This window comes from Heteronotia binoei, unplaced genomic scaffold (assembly GCF_032191835.1).
Source record: "Heteronotia binoei isolate CCM8104 ecotype False Entrance Well unplaced genomic scaffold, APGP_CSIRO_Hbin_v1 ptg000154l, whole genome shotgun sequence".
Classification (NCBI taxonomy): Eukaryota; Metazoa; Chordata; class Lepidosauria; order Squamata; family Gekkonidae; genus Heteronotia; species Heteronotia binoei.
The window spans coordinates 730,613-742,410 of NW_026799997.1; the positions used below are offsets into that span (position 1 = coordinate 730,613).

The window sequence follows — 11,798 nt, forward strand, 5'->3', positions numbered from 1 at the left end:
AAATAATCTGAGAGTATACAACGTCATTGGACTTCAAGGCATTTGAACCTACACAGGTGATTAGCATAAGCCCCAGGGGTTAGATCTAGAGGAATCCTTGCATATACAGAAGGCATTTCTTGGGAATTTTCACCAGTTTATTTTCTGACAAGGTCCTAGCAGACAGCAAAAATCTATCTGGGGACCTGATGAAGTTCCATAGATGACTAGCTGACAATTTGGGTGGTTGGTTTTCAAGTTGGGCAGACCTCCTATAAGCACTACTTTCCCTTCCATTTCCCTTTATTTAAATAATAGGAGGTAGACATGTGCTGCCATATGTGCAAGAGATACAATAGACATTTGTAATATAAGCATTACAAATACATAGGAGTGATTTTACTTTCATCTGTGAAGCAAAAGAGGTTATGAAATAGTTAAGTATCAGAAATAACATGTCCCCTAGAATTAGTCTGAAGAACATGGTTAAAGTGATGCTCTGTATTCTTGGTGCTTGGGAGGGGCAACAGTGGGAGGGTTTCTAGTGTTCTGGCCCCACTGATAGACCTCCTGATGGCACCTGGGTTTTTTTGCCACTGTGTGACACAGAGTGTTGGAGTAGATGGGCCATTGGCCTGATCCAACATGGCTTCTCTTATGTTCTTATGATTTTAACAATACTTCTCAAGAACCATGAATGTGAAAAGCAGAACACACACGGCAAATTTTTGTTTTTATTTTAAAATAATAGCATGTAAAGTAGGGGTATGAACAGCCCATGGCCTATGGCATAGAACTAATTAACAGCCTTCCCTTTCAAATTATCCTTCAAGTAATAACCATTAGTTCTCATTGTTTCAGAAGAAGTATCTCTTTCTCAATCAGTTAAATTCAAAATAATGGTTAGAATATTGAAGAGGATAAACTGCTTTGACTTCTCTGCCTATTCGAAATTATTCATCTCTTGTTAAAGTATGCTATCAGCCTTTAGAACTCCTCACCTTTGACTTCAGAGAAATATGACAGTTCAATCCAGCTTCAATGGAGCAATTACTCAGTTTTATAGGTCATTATATAGCCATTCTTCCAAGTCACCTTTTAAGACAAGACAGAGTTGAAACATATCTGCAGTACGACTTCTCAGATTATATTTGACAAAAGAACCCATGCAAAATTAAAGTAATTCCCTTCAATGCTAGGCATAGATTAATTCATTTTAACTTCCAACTGTCTGACATTCATGACAAAATTTTATACCTCATTCTTTTGTGCTGTTCTATAAATACATAGGGCATTATAGCATGCTCATTTGTCACGTTGTTTCAGATGCAATCACTTGGAAAGGATGTATTGGCTCAATCCTAAATCAACAGCATGAAATTTACATATTATTACTTCCTTTTAAGATCTGTGAAACTGGAGGTAAAGAATTGTCCTTTTAATTAATCCCCAATAGGTGCTCTTTGCCTGAAAAATGTTGCTGATAGATTGGCTTACAAGCTTCTGAAGGCAATCATATAGGCTTGTGTGACAGACTATAAAGTGTTAATGCATAACAGGAGGAGAGTGACAGATTGTTCAAACAGAATTCTGTTTTATTTAATTATTTGATTTCTATCTTGCCTTTCTTGCAAGTGGGTTCAGGGTGGGTTACACATAGAAATATCTAACAAGCCAACTAAAACCTAAAACACATCATTTCTTAAAACCAGAGGAAAGTCAATTGGGCCAGCAGAGGACACCCTAGTTTCTTCAGATACTCAGATGGGCATCCATTTTAAGTAGCACAGAGCTCTCCAAGATCAGAAATCAAGACTGCTCCAGCACTAAGGTTCAAGGCTATCCTAATTTTTCCACTTGTTTCAACTGAACTATAGGCATTGTCAGTTTCTTCTCATATCTTTTGCTTATTTTTAACAAGTCATTGTTTTCTTGAGGAGGGATGAAGGCATACAGGACACACTTGTACCTATGATTTACAATACAGATATTCAACCTCAACTACCAAGGAGATAGATTCACTCTTTTTGAATAATTATTCTACTCTGATCTCCCTACAATGACATTTCCTGGATCACAGAACAAAACATGTAAAGCTCTCTGTGTACAGTGAAAAGAGACACATTTTCATAATTGCATTAGTACAAGCCTAGCAGCAGTGAATTAAAATTAGGGGAGTGTTATTTCTGAGTTTCCAAATTCGTCAGCTGTCTTTGAAATTCACAAAATAAGCACATCACTGATACGATACGAGACTCCACTTGCATTTTGATTATGATCAGTTTAGAAAGGCTTTCTGCAGCCCTTCCAGGAGCTAGCAGTTGAGCAGAACACAATGAAGTAGGGTCCTTAGCCATGTTTTGCTTTCATCTTCAAAATGCTCACTGTGTTTCAGAAGGAAAACATGGAAATAGTTTACAGGAGTAGGAATGGTAGAGGCAAATAGCCTATGACTAACACCTGTTTCTGATATGAAGCTATAGTTCAATGAAAGCTAGAAATAGTTCCCTTTAATATGCTATAATGAATTTAGAGGAACACCAGTTCCTATATTGCTTGAAGTTGCTTTTGGTGTTGCACGGCTCCAGACATTCTGTACGTTTGTACAAATTATTCACCTAATTCAGCACATTATATAGCAATAGCATACACTGAATGATTTTACAGAAAGGAAAACTAAAGTCTTATTTGAGAGTAGGCAGAGGAACAGAGGCAGTTTGGAAATGAAATTAGACAGTCACCCCCCCCCCCAAAAAAGGTATTTCCCTAAAAGAAGACAATAGGTTTTCATTTTTCTATATACATCATGGATTAAAACAATGGTTGATTTAATCTGGCATTCTTCTTTCCACAGAAGTCTACTAGAAGGCCCAGGAAAGCACACAAAATATACACACACAAAGGCACTGTTATTCCCTCTTTGCAGCTTTCACCACCTCATATGACCTCATAAGTGCCCTATAAGATGCTCATGCCACTTCATTGGAGTGCGCAGCCAAATTCACTCAAGTCATCTAAGTTCCCACTTCATCCATGAGTTCCACAGTATACAAGGGGATGACCTTTGACAGGAATGAAGAGGATATCAGGAAACTACCTCTTTGAGGGCTTCAGAAAGGCATTCCAATCTTTCTCATCCAACAAGCTGCCAGAAAGCATCAGATTCCACACAGCATCCTGGAACCCAATTGGGTCTATTAATCTCCAAAGACAAGTGTAAAATCCTTCCCCTCCTTTTGCCACTAAATACCAACTAACAGCTCTCTCTGGTAGAACATCTGTGTCTTCACCATTCTGATCTTCCTATTCAAAGGCAGACACTTGTAGAAAAGCTGCACATTATTATTTTTTACTTTATATAGAATATATTGGATTTATATCCTGCACTATACTCTGAAACTCTGAGTCTCAGAGCAGTCACAATCTCTTTTACCTCCCCCCAACCACAACAGACACCCTGTGAGGTAGGTGGGGCTGAGGGAGCTCTTACAACAGCTGCCCTTTCAAGGACAACTCCTATGACAGCTATGGCTGACCCAAGGCCATTCCAGCAGCTACAAGTGGAGGAGTGGGGAATCAAACCCAGTTCTCCCAGATAAGAGTCCGCACATTTAACCACTACACCAGACTGGCTCTCAAAAAATGTATATCCCTAATTTCTCCCCAATGGGAAGCCAAAGTGGCTTAAATCATTCTCCCGTCCTCTGTTTTATTCTCACAACAGCTCTGTGAGGTAAGTTAGGCAGAAAGTGTGTGACTGGCCCAAGGTCACTCAACAAGCATCCATGGCACAAGTAGAAATCTGAATCTGGGTTTTCCAAATCCTAGTCCAACACTATAACCACACCACCATGCTGGCAGAGACAGCTATTTGAACTTTTAGCCTCTCTCTCACAACAGATCCTGCAATATTCAGCAGGAAACACAAGAGAGTTATGTAACAGAAAGCATGGTGGCTTTGCCTTCTACAAGGGCACACTAGAAGAAGATTCTTCCAAATTGCTGTGCTTTTTTAAAGGTCTGTAGGGGACTGCAACCCACTGAGGTTTATAGGATACACTGCAGAAAGAAATAATGGAAACAAAAATAAAAGGCTGTAAGTACTTTTTGTAACTGGTTTTAATTTTTTTCTTTTTTGAAAACTTATTTTTCATTCATAGTTCACATAAGAATTTTAGCTAAACTGTATTTTTGAATCAGTGACATATTTTCTGCAACAGCCCAAGTCAGGAAAATGTTTCACAAAAGATGACAGTATTAATATTTTGAGTTCACAATTTTATTAGGCCCCAACAAGCTCTTTTCCAGAACATGATTGAAGTGCCACGTGCAACAAAATTCAGTATTTCCTGGATGATTAAGCATATGAGTTGTGCGGACAGCTTCTGGAAGACCTAAAGACCTTCATTTTGTGCAGCTTGTAAAGGGAGTATGTTTGTTCTTTAGAAGTCTGGACCTTCTTTTTTCAGTTTTTTGTAGTCCATGTTAACTGCAACAAACTAGAGAAAGGAAAAAATATTAAGACGAGAATCATGTTTGTATAAAAATGTTATATCTAGTTTTCTGTGGATATGTGCTATTTTATACTTTCTTGCAACATTAGAGCCTGCAGTTACAAATTCATTAATATGAGCCCATTACTTTCTTTCTACTTATGTTTACAGACATGTCATTCCTGTATGGCCTATAAGATCTAAGCTTAAAAGAAGCTTCAATTCTCCTTTAATCCCTAGTTTTAGATTTATGCAGTGAATCACTATACAGTGAAAGAGCCGTTTGCAAAGGCATCATAATTACAGTCCCTTTGTCTAAGTTCAGCTATTTAAACAGACAACATTACGGCTGTTGGCCAGCTGCGGGAGATAGAGGGAAGCTGTTGTCACCTCATGAGCCAGACAGGCAGAGGCAGTGGCACTGCAGGTCGGTGGAGGGAAGGAGAAACCGCTGCCACCATCACTCCCTAGACTAGTGGGAAGGGGAAATGGTAGGCAGGCAGAGTGATGAGAGAGTAGCAGTTCAGGTGGGCAGAGCAGCAGGCAAGACTCCCCCTCTAATTGTTTGCTGGTTCCTATTTGTGAAGGAGTGGGAGTCCAAGAGTGGCTAAGGTGAGTGAACTGGGGGTGGCAACATTGGCACCTACCTGCATGAGTCTCATGGATTCACTGTTATGATTCAGTACAGTGGTGTATAAACACTAATGCCAACAGCACAGTACCCCCACAGTACCAAATAGTAGATATATATGCCACATGTTCTAGCTGTCATACAATCTTATGTGGCATAGACACTACCATAGTTCTGCAAAATTCAAGCCATCTGAAATCAGAATCAATTTCAGCTCACAAAATGGAAGAAATATTTACATTTATTTCCACAAGAGTACTACAATGTTAGTAAAGTTAAGAATGTTCTATTTAGGGCCCTGATTTCCAGAAAAGTCTGCATCTATGATAAACTCTGAGCAGAATCAGAAAGTTGATTAAAATTGTAGCCAATTGTATAAGTTTTAATCAATCATATATCAACACATAAAAACTTTGAAGGAATGCACACTATCTTGAGATGACGCATGACTATGCCATGGCAGGCATATACATGAACGTGCACTGAGTTTCAGCATCTCTAAACTAGTTTCCCTCCTACAGATCTTGGGATAATGTTCTGCCAAGGAAGTGTTACTAAAACATCTGAAGTTATTTTAAGTCAAGTCTACATATTTATTCTTTCCACAAGCCTTTAGAGCTCCTTTTAGAAACACAGCTGGATAACATCTTTTATACAAAACCAAATATGGGAGAAATGAAGCTAAGATTGCCTTAACTGGTAGGCTGTTACACAAGTGCAGCTGGCTTACACTGAATCTGCTTACAAGACATTTCACTGTGGCTCCAAATGATTTCCTCAGACAATAGAAACACAGGAACACATTTTCAGATTAAATAAACTAGGTCAGCGCACAGAAGGTCTACACAGGCAGTTTAATTCAATTTTAGAATTATTTTGCAAAAATGACACATTCCCTATAGGAATCAGTCAAAATGTCTACATTCTGAGGTGCAAGACAACTCAATAAAAATCTAAGTCAAGTTTGATTTTTTCAGCTTCAGATTTCAAAATCTCCTCTTCCCAGGAACAATTAAGAATCAGAAGGTGGCTGGAGTTCTACATTTACTCAGTCAGAAACATTTACAAAAGAATTAATTTTTAAAGTAAAACAACAAAAATTCCAATTCAAAACTGAAATGTGACCCTGTGAGGCACTTCCCTTCCTTGGCACATATACACAATCTTATAAAAGGTTTACTTTTTTTGTTGTTCAGTCGCAGTGTCGAGTCCGACTCTTTGCAAGCCCATGGACAAAGTCACGCCAGGCCCTCCTGTCTTCTACCATCCTTTGAAGTCTGCTCAAATTTGTGTGAGTTATTTTGGCTTTTACTATAACTAATAATTTTTAAAATGTAGGTTTATATTTCCTTTTACTTTGAACTCTGGGGTAGGGAGTGGGGACTCAATGGTAGAGCATCTGCTTGGCATGCAAAAGGTCCCAGGTTCAATCCCCAGCATCTCCAGTTAAAGTGTCCAGGCAGTTAGTGATGTGAAAGACCTCTCTGCTTGAGACCCTGAAGAGCTGCTGCCAGTCTGAATAGAAGAACCTGACCAGAAGAGATAAAACTGACCTTGATGGACCAATGATCTCAATCAGTATAAGGTAGTTTCATGTGTCCAATACATTTCAGCTGTCTTTGTTTCTCATTCAAGAGAGTTTACAGCTGATCCAAGTTATGTTAATTCACAAACCAGAATTCATTTTATAGAATTCATTCTACATGAAGCCAATACAATAGGCCAGCATTAATTTAGCTGAAAATATTTTCAGGTCAACATGCCGCCAAAGTTTATTTATTTAGATTTATATTCCCACCCTCTCCGCAAACGGACTCAGTGATATCTGCCTTTCCTAATTTGAGTTATCCATTTTGCCATTTGAGGGTTCTACCTCAAAATATTTTAAACTGATTCTATGAGACCAAATTAAGCTAAAGAAAGACATGCCAGTTATCTACCTAAGCATGGCATCTGTTATATACTGCTTTGTCTCCAAGAGTACTGAAATCCTGTTTGTAATTTAATCTGAAGTAATGTCTGAAAATCAGCCAACAAACTGAGCATTAACAGGCTGAAACTAATGTCAAACAAGACAGAAGGGATGTTAAAGGGAAATCTACTGCTCTAGGACTCCAGCATTTTACCAAAGAAGGATACGCTCCGGGAATATTCCTGAAAAAACCAAGTGTCAAGACAACTTCTAGCAGCAATATATCAGCTACATCCCTTTGGGTGGGGGGCTGGAATCTACCTACTATAATTCATGTAGCCTCTCAGACTGATTATCACAATGAATTCTGCACATAGGAGATATACCACTGATAAAAATTACCTTTTATTTATGAATATTGATCTCATGGGGGTAAGCGGTGTCATGAGACAGGAAATGCAAGGAACCTTTATATATTCTGTCTAAATATACCTTTTCTCTATGCAGCCCTTCTAGCAACTTTGTGTAACAGACTTGTCCAAGCACATCAGAGTTGAGGTAAAGGGAGCAGCAATAACCTATACTGCTACAGTAGTCCCACAGAATGAAAAGGTACTTTTGTTTGCAAATAAAAGTTTTTCTTTTCAGTCCATGGTGTTCAAAGGCCTATACGATAACTAGTTGTGACAAAAAATTTGCATCACTGTGACCAGAAAAGGGGAGAAAAATACAACCCTACACAAGAAAGGTAACCAAAAAGGTTGAGACAACTGCCCCCCCCCCTCAAAACCCTAAAACAGGGGTGTCGAACTCATTTATTATGAAAGCCGGATCTGACCTAAGTGAGGCCTTGTCGGGTCACGCCATGTGTCTCATAAAATGTAATGCCAGGTAGCAGAGACATACACTTTATAAAGGACACAGACAAACACAATTAAAAGTTGTTTTTTTTAAAAAACCTTTAAATAAAACATGCTTAAAAGATTAGCACTCTTGGAATATTTTATTTAACAGTCTCTGATAACTGCAGTAAGCAAGAGAGGCAAAAGGAAGCAGACTTGCTTGTGGGTCTGATAGGAGCCTTCTGGGGCTTCATTCGGCCCCTGAGCTGAACATCTGACACCCCTGTCTTAAAATATACCTAACGCACATAGTGTTAAAGTACTATATATATATATATATATATATATATATATATATATATATATATATATATATATATATATATATATATATATATAAATAATTTAAATACACATTTAAAAGTGCGAAAATTTCATTTAAAAACCACAACCCTATGGTTCAGCATATAAATACCTAATCCTGATATAAAGACAAATGTCCAACCATATTAATACAGGTTAAAAAGTATACATTATATCCATATAGAAGACCCAATACCAAATGCATTTGGCTAAAAGCCTTCCTCAGTGGTAAAATTCAAACTGAGCAGTCTACAAATGTAACAAAAATATACATAAACCTCACTGTATACAGAATGGAACTTACACTGAGATATTCACTAGTGGAGTAAGCGGTGTTAATCAACTGTACAATATTTCATATGCCCATAGATCTGCTTAGGTTGAATAGGGTTGTGGTTTTTATATATGTCAGCACTTTTGAACGTATTTTCAAAGATTTCTGCATTATACCTTGTATTGGTCATTGGGTCCCAGCTTGTTGTAGGGCTCCGGGTTATTCTTCTTGTCCCAGCTACACAGAGAAAGATTACAAAAGTATATCTTACAGCAACCACTACACATTCATAAAGAAAGTTAATAAAATGTATGGCATAAACCCTGTCACCCATCACCACTTATAAGCACAGAGATCTTCTGCAACCCAGGTTATAACAATTAAGTGGAGTAAGTTTCATTTTAACAACCATATTTTAAAATATCATTTAAAGCCAAAATTGTATATCACAGAAATGTGAAGTTCTGCTGCCATTTTGGATGGATGCTTGTAACTCAATCCTACATATTCTATAAGCAGTAAATTGGGGGGGGGGGGGGGGGGGAGAGCCCTGAAAGCCATTTTTAGTTAAGTTGTTCTTTACTATGCACAATACAAACCCAAAGTTTACAGTTTAAGCATTACCATTTAATTTCACATTGAGAATGCTAAGGAAGTTTTATGCTATAATAGGCCATCTTCTACTGCACAATTAAATAGAAACCCCACTTAAAAATTATACTTACCAGACATCAGGATTGAAAAGAGCCAGACGCAAGACATACAAGGCTGCACCAGTTCCCCCGGCGCCAATAAATATGAACAGAGGAACTAACTATAAGAAATAAAAAGTCGTGATGTTAAAGAGCAAATCTCAAAAGTTATGATTTATGTAGCCAATCTGTAAATCATACATTGGCACACAATAGATAAATACTTGGTCGGTCGCTAATTAGGGATGAAAAAGATGGAACCGAGTGGTAATATGCAAAGGGGGAAGAGTTTCATGGGAAAGAAAGAGTACCAAGTTCTTGTGCTAGCCAACAACATATTAAACCTGCCAACAATTGCAAAGAAGACAAAAAGAGTTATGGGTAAGAGAAACAAGTTTTGTAGGATGCAGTACTGTTTCCACACAATTTATTTTCTAGTGGATGCCTTCCTAATCTACTTCCATGGCAATTTTAGACATCCCAAGCACCTTTATACATCTCTAGGGAGGCACCCAAGGGTCAGCAAATCAGCAGAGCATAACCTCACGTATATCATTAAAACAGGGTTTCAGGCTTGAACAACACTCGAAGCATGGGACCTGCAAGTTTGAGAAAGGAAGGTGTTGACCTCTCTCCAACAAAGTCCAAGTCATAAAATATTTTTTAAAAAAACAAAAAACCTGAGGCCAGCCACCTCAAACTAGCTTGCATTTGCAGTAGAAAAATATCCCATTTATGAAGTTAATTAGTCAAAGACTATAGTACGAGATTAAACTCAGCCTTTTCTTTCCATTAAGAGCCCCGTGGCGCAGAGTGGTAAGCTGCAGCACTGCAGTCAAACTCTCTGCTCACGACCTGAGTTCGATCCCGACGGAAGCTGGCTTCAATAGCCGGCTCAAGGCTGACTCAGCCTTCCATCCTTCCGTGGTTGGTAAAATGAGTACCCAGCTTGCTGGGGAGAAAGTGTAGATGACTGAGGAAGGCAATGACAAACCACCCCGTAAAAAGTCTGCCGTGAAAACATAGTGATGCGACGTCACCCCAGGGTCGGAAACGACTGGTGCTTTCACAGGGGACTACTTTTACCTTTTTTTTTCCTTCCATGGGTTCGAATTAAAAGAGCAGAGTACCCTTAGCAGGCAATGGCAGCCCCAACCACCCCTCCTGTGACGGCGTGGAAGAGGTCAAGGTAGAAACACTCGAGCTTGGCCGAGCTCACGGCGCTTCCTCAGTCCTCCATGTTCCCCGCCCCCGAGAGCAATGATTGTAGGGGGAGAGAGAATGGGGAAACCCAAGCAGTTTGCTTAACTGTCTCAAACGCGGTATTTTCAAGCCGCCTGCCATACACACATATCTGAAGACCGCCCGCTGCAGGGAATAGTGAACGAAAGAGCCTGCGAAGCATTGCAGTGCTTCATCCACAACCTTCCTACCCACCCCAATGAAAACAGCAGGACTGGAAGCTGTCAGGGGTTCACTGCCACATAGAGAGAGCCCTTCCCTACCTCCACAGGTGGCCAGAAAAGAAGGGACAAATTTCTCTAGCTTTCTTTTGTTTTTAACTTTCCCACTGTTAGAAAAGGTGGGAGGGGGGTTGTAAATTGGGGCAATGTGCGGGAGGACCGGCGCCCGCCTCCGCCAGCCGCAGAAACACTCACGCTTGGGTGTTTTTTAGCATGGCTCAACATGAGGCGGAACATGGCGACGAAACGTCCGAGAGCCCAGCGGCCTCCTCTCCCACTTCAGGTCGTCTCTGCTATTCTTGAGCGAAGCGCAATGTCACTTGAGGACCCTCCAAACCTTTTCCGAGGGCCTGCTGAGGTTGTCTAACGTAGAGCCTGGAAAGCGTTTTCTCTTAAGAAAGCGGTTGCTGCCCTGACCGCGCACTCAGTCAAATGACATGAACGGCGCGAGGAGTTCGATCCGAGATGCTCGTTTCCTAATTTGTCCTATAAACCACTATTCCCTTCACTCCACGCCAAAGAAAACAGGCAGTGGATTAGACACTTGCAAAGGACGACTGCAACAGGAGAATAGCGCATGTGCGAATTTCAATAGGGGAAAACAAGAGGGAGAGGCGGTGTGGTTTTCCCACCAATGAGTTGGGATTGGTGGGTTTTGTCACCGCGGTGGCCGCTCGTGCACGTTGGAACGTGCCTTAGCGAGACTGGCGTTCGCTGCGGGTGGGTGCTTGATGATCCTCGGCAGTTTGCTTATATTAATGACAGCCCTGAGCAATTCCAGATGGATAGCAGTCTTCGTGTTTAAATGCCGCAGGACACCTGCTTTACCGTTCTACTACAGACTAGCAAAATGTATTCCGGTGTAAGATCACGAAAGCATTTGCTAGAATCGGTTTTGTTCGTCTTCAAGGGGCCACGGGACTCGAGTACAGTAGATGTCACACTCCTCTTGTCTTAAGAGTAGCTGTTAAGCACCTGAGTCCAAAGTACCAGCGTTTTGTGGTACCTTGAAGACTACTGGATTTATGGTAGCAGAAGCTTTTGTGAGCCACAGCCCACCTTGTCAGATGCATGACATGTTACATGCAGGTGGTAGGGAGTTCAACAGAGACTTCAGCGTTGCTGAGCAATGGTAGCTTTCCAGTGTGT

The 11,798-nt window shown here is 40.1% G+C and overlaps 1 protein-coding gene across 2 annotated transcripts; it reads right to left on the bottom strand.

Moving 5' to 3' along the window:
* Nucleotides 1-4,242: 4,242 nt before the first annotated feature.
* LOC132590532 (cytochrome c oxidase subunit NDUFA4-like) lies at nt 4,243-11,369 on the bottom strand. Of its 2 annotated transcripts, none has more exons than XM_060263450.1 (4): nt 10,845-11,369; nt 9,220-9,308; nt 8,671-8,731; nt 4,243-4,478 (listed from the first exon to the last, which is right to left on the bottom strand). In XM_060263450.1, the coding sequence occupies exons 1-4, from the start codon at nt 10,884-10,886 to the stop codon at nt 4,422-4,424; spliced, it is 249 nt and encodes an 82-aa protein (XP_060119433.1). In that variant the 5' UTR covers nt 10,887-11,369; the 3' UTR covers nt 4,243-4,421. The 2 variants fall into 2 exon arrangements, with proteins under 2 accessions (XP_060119433.1, XP_060119432.1); XM_060263449.1 differs by having other exon boundaries at nt 9,220-9,304; nt 10,841-11,012.
* Nucleotides 11,370-11,798: the final 429 nt, after the last annotated feature.

Bases quoted from the DNA above. Each gene is read 5' to 3' on its own strand.
- LOC132590532 (XM_060263450.1), bottom strand. From the start codon at position 10,886: ATGTTCCGCCTCATGTTGAGCCATGCTAAAAAACACCCAAGC. The intron at 8,732-9,219 runs GTAAGTATAATT...TTCTCTGTGTAG, and splicing joins CTTTTCAATCCTGATGTCTG to CTGGGACAAGAAGAATAACC. The intron at 4,479-8,670 runs GTATAATGCAGA...TCCTTTCTCTAG, and splicing joins GACCCAATGACCAATACAAG to TTTGTTGCAGTTAACATGGA.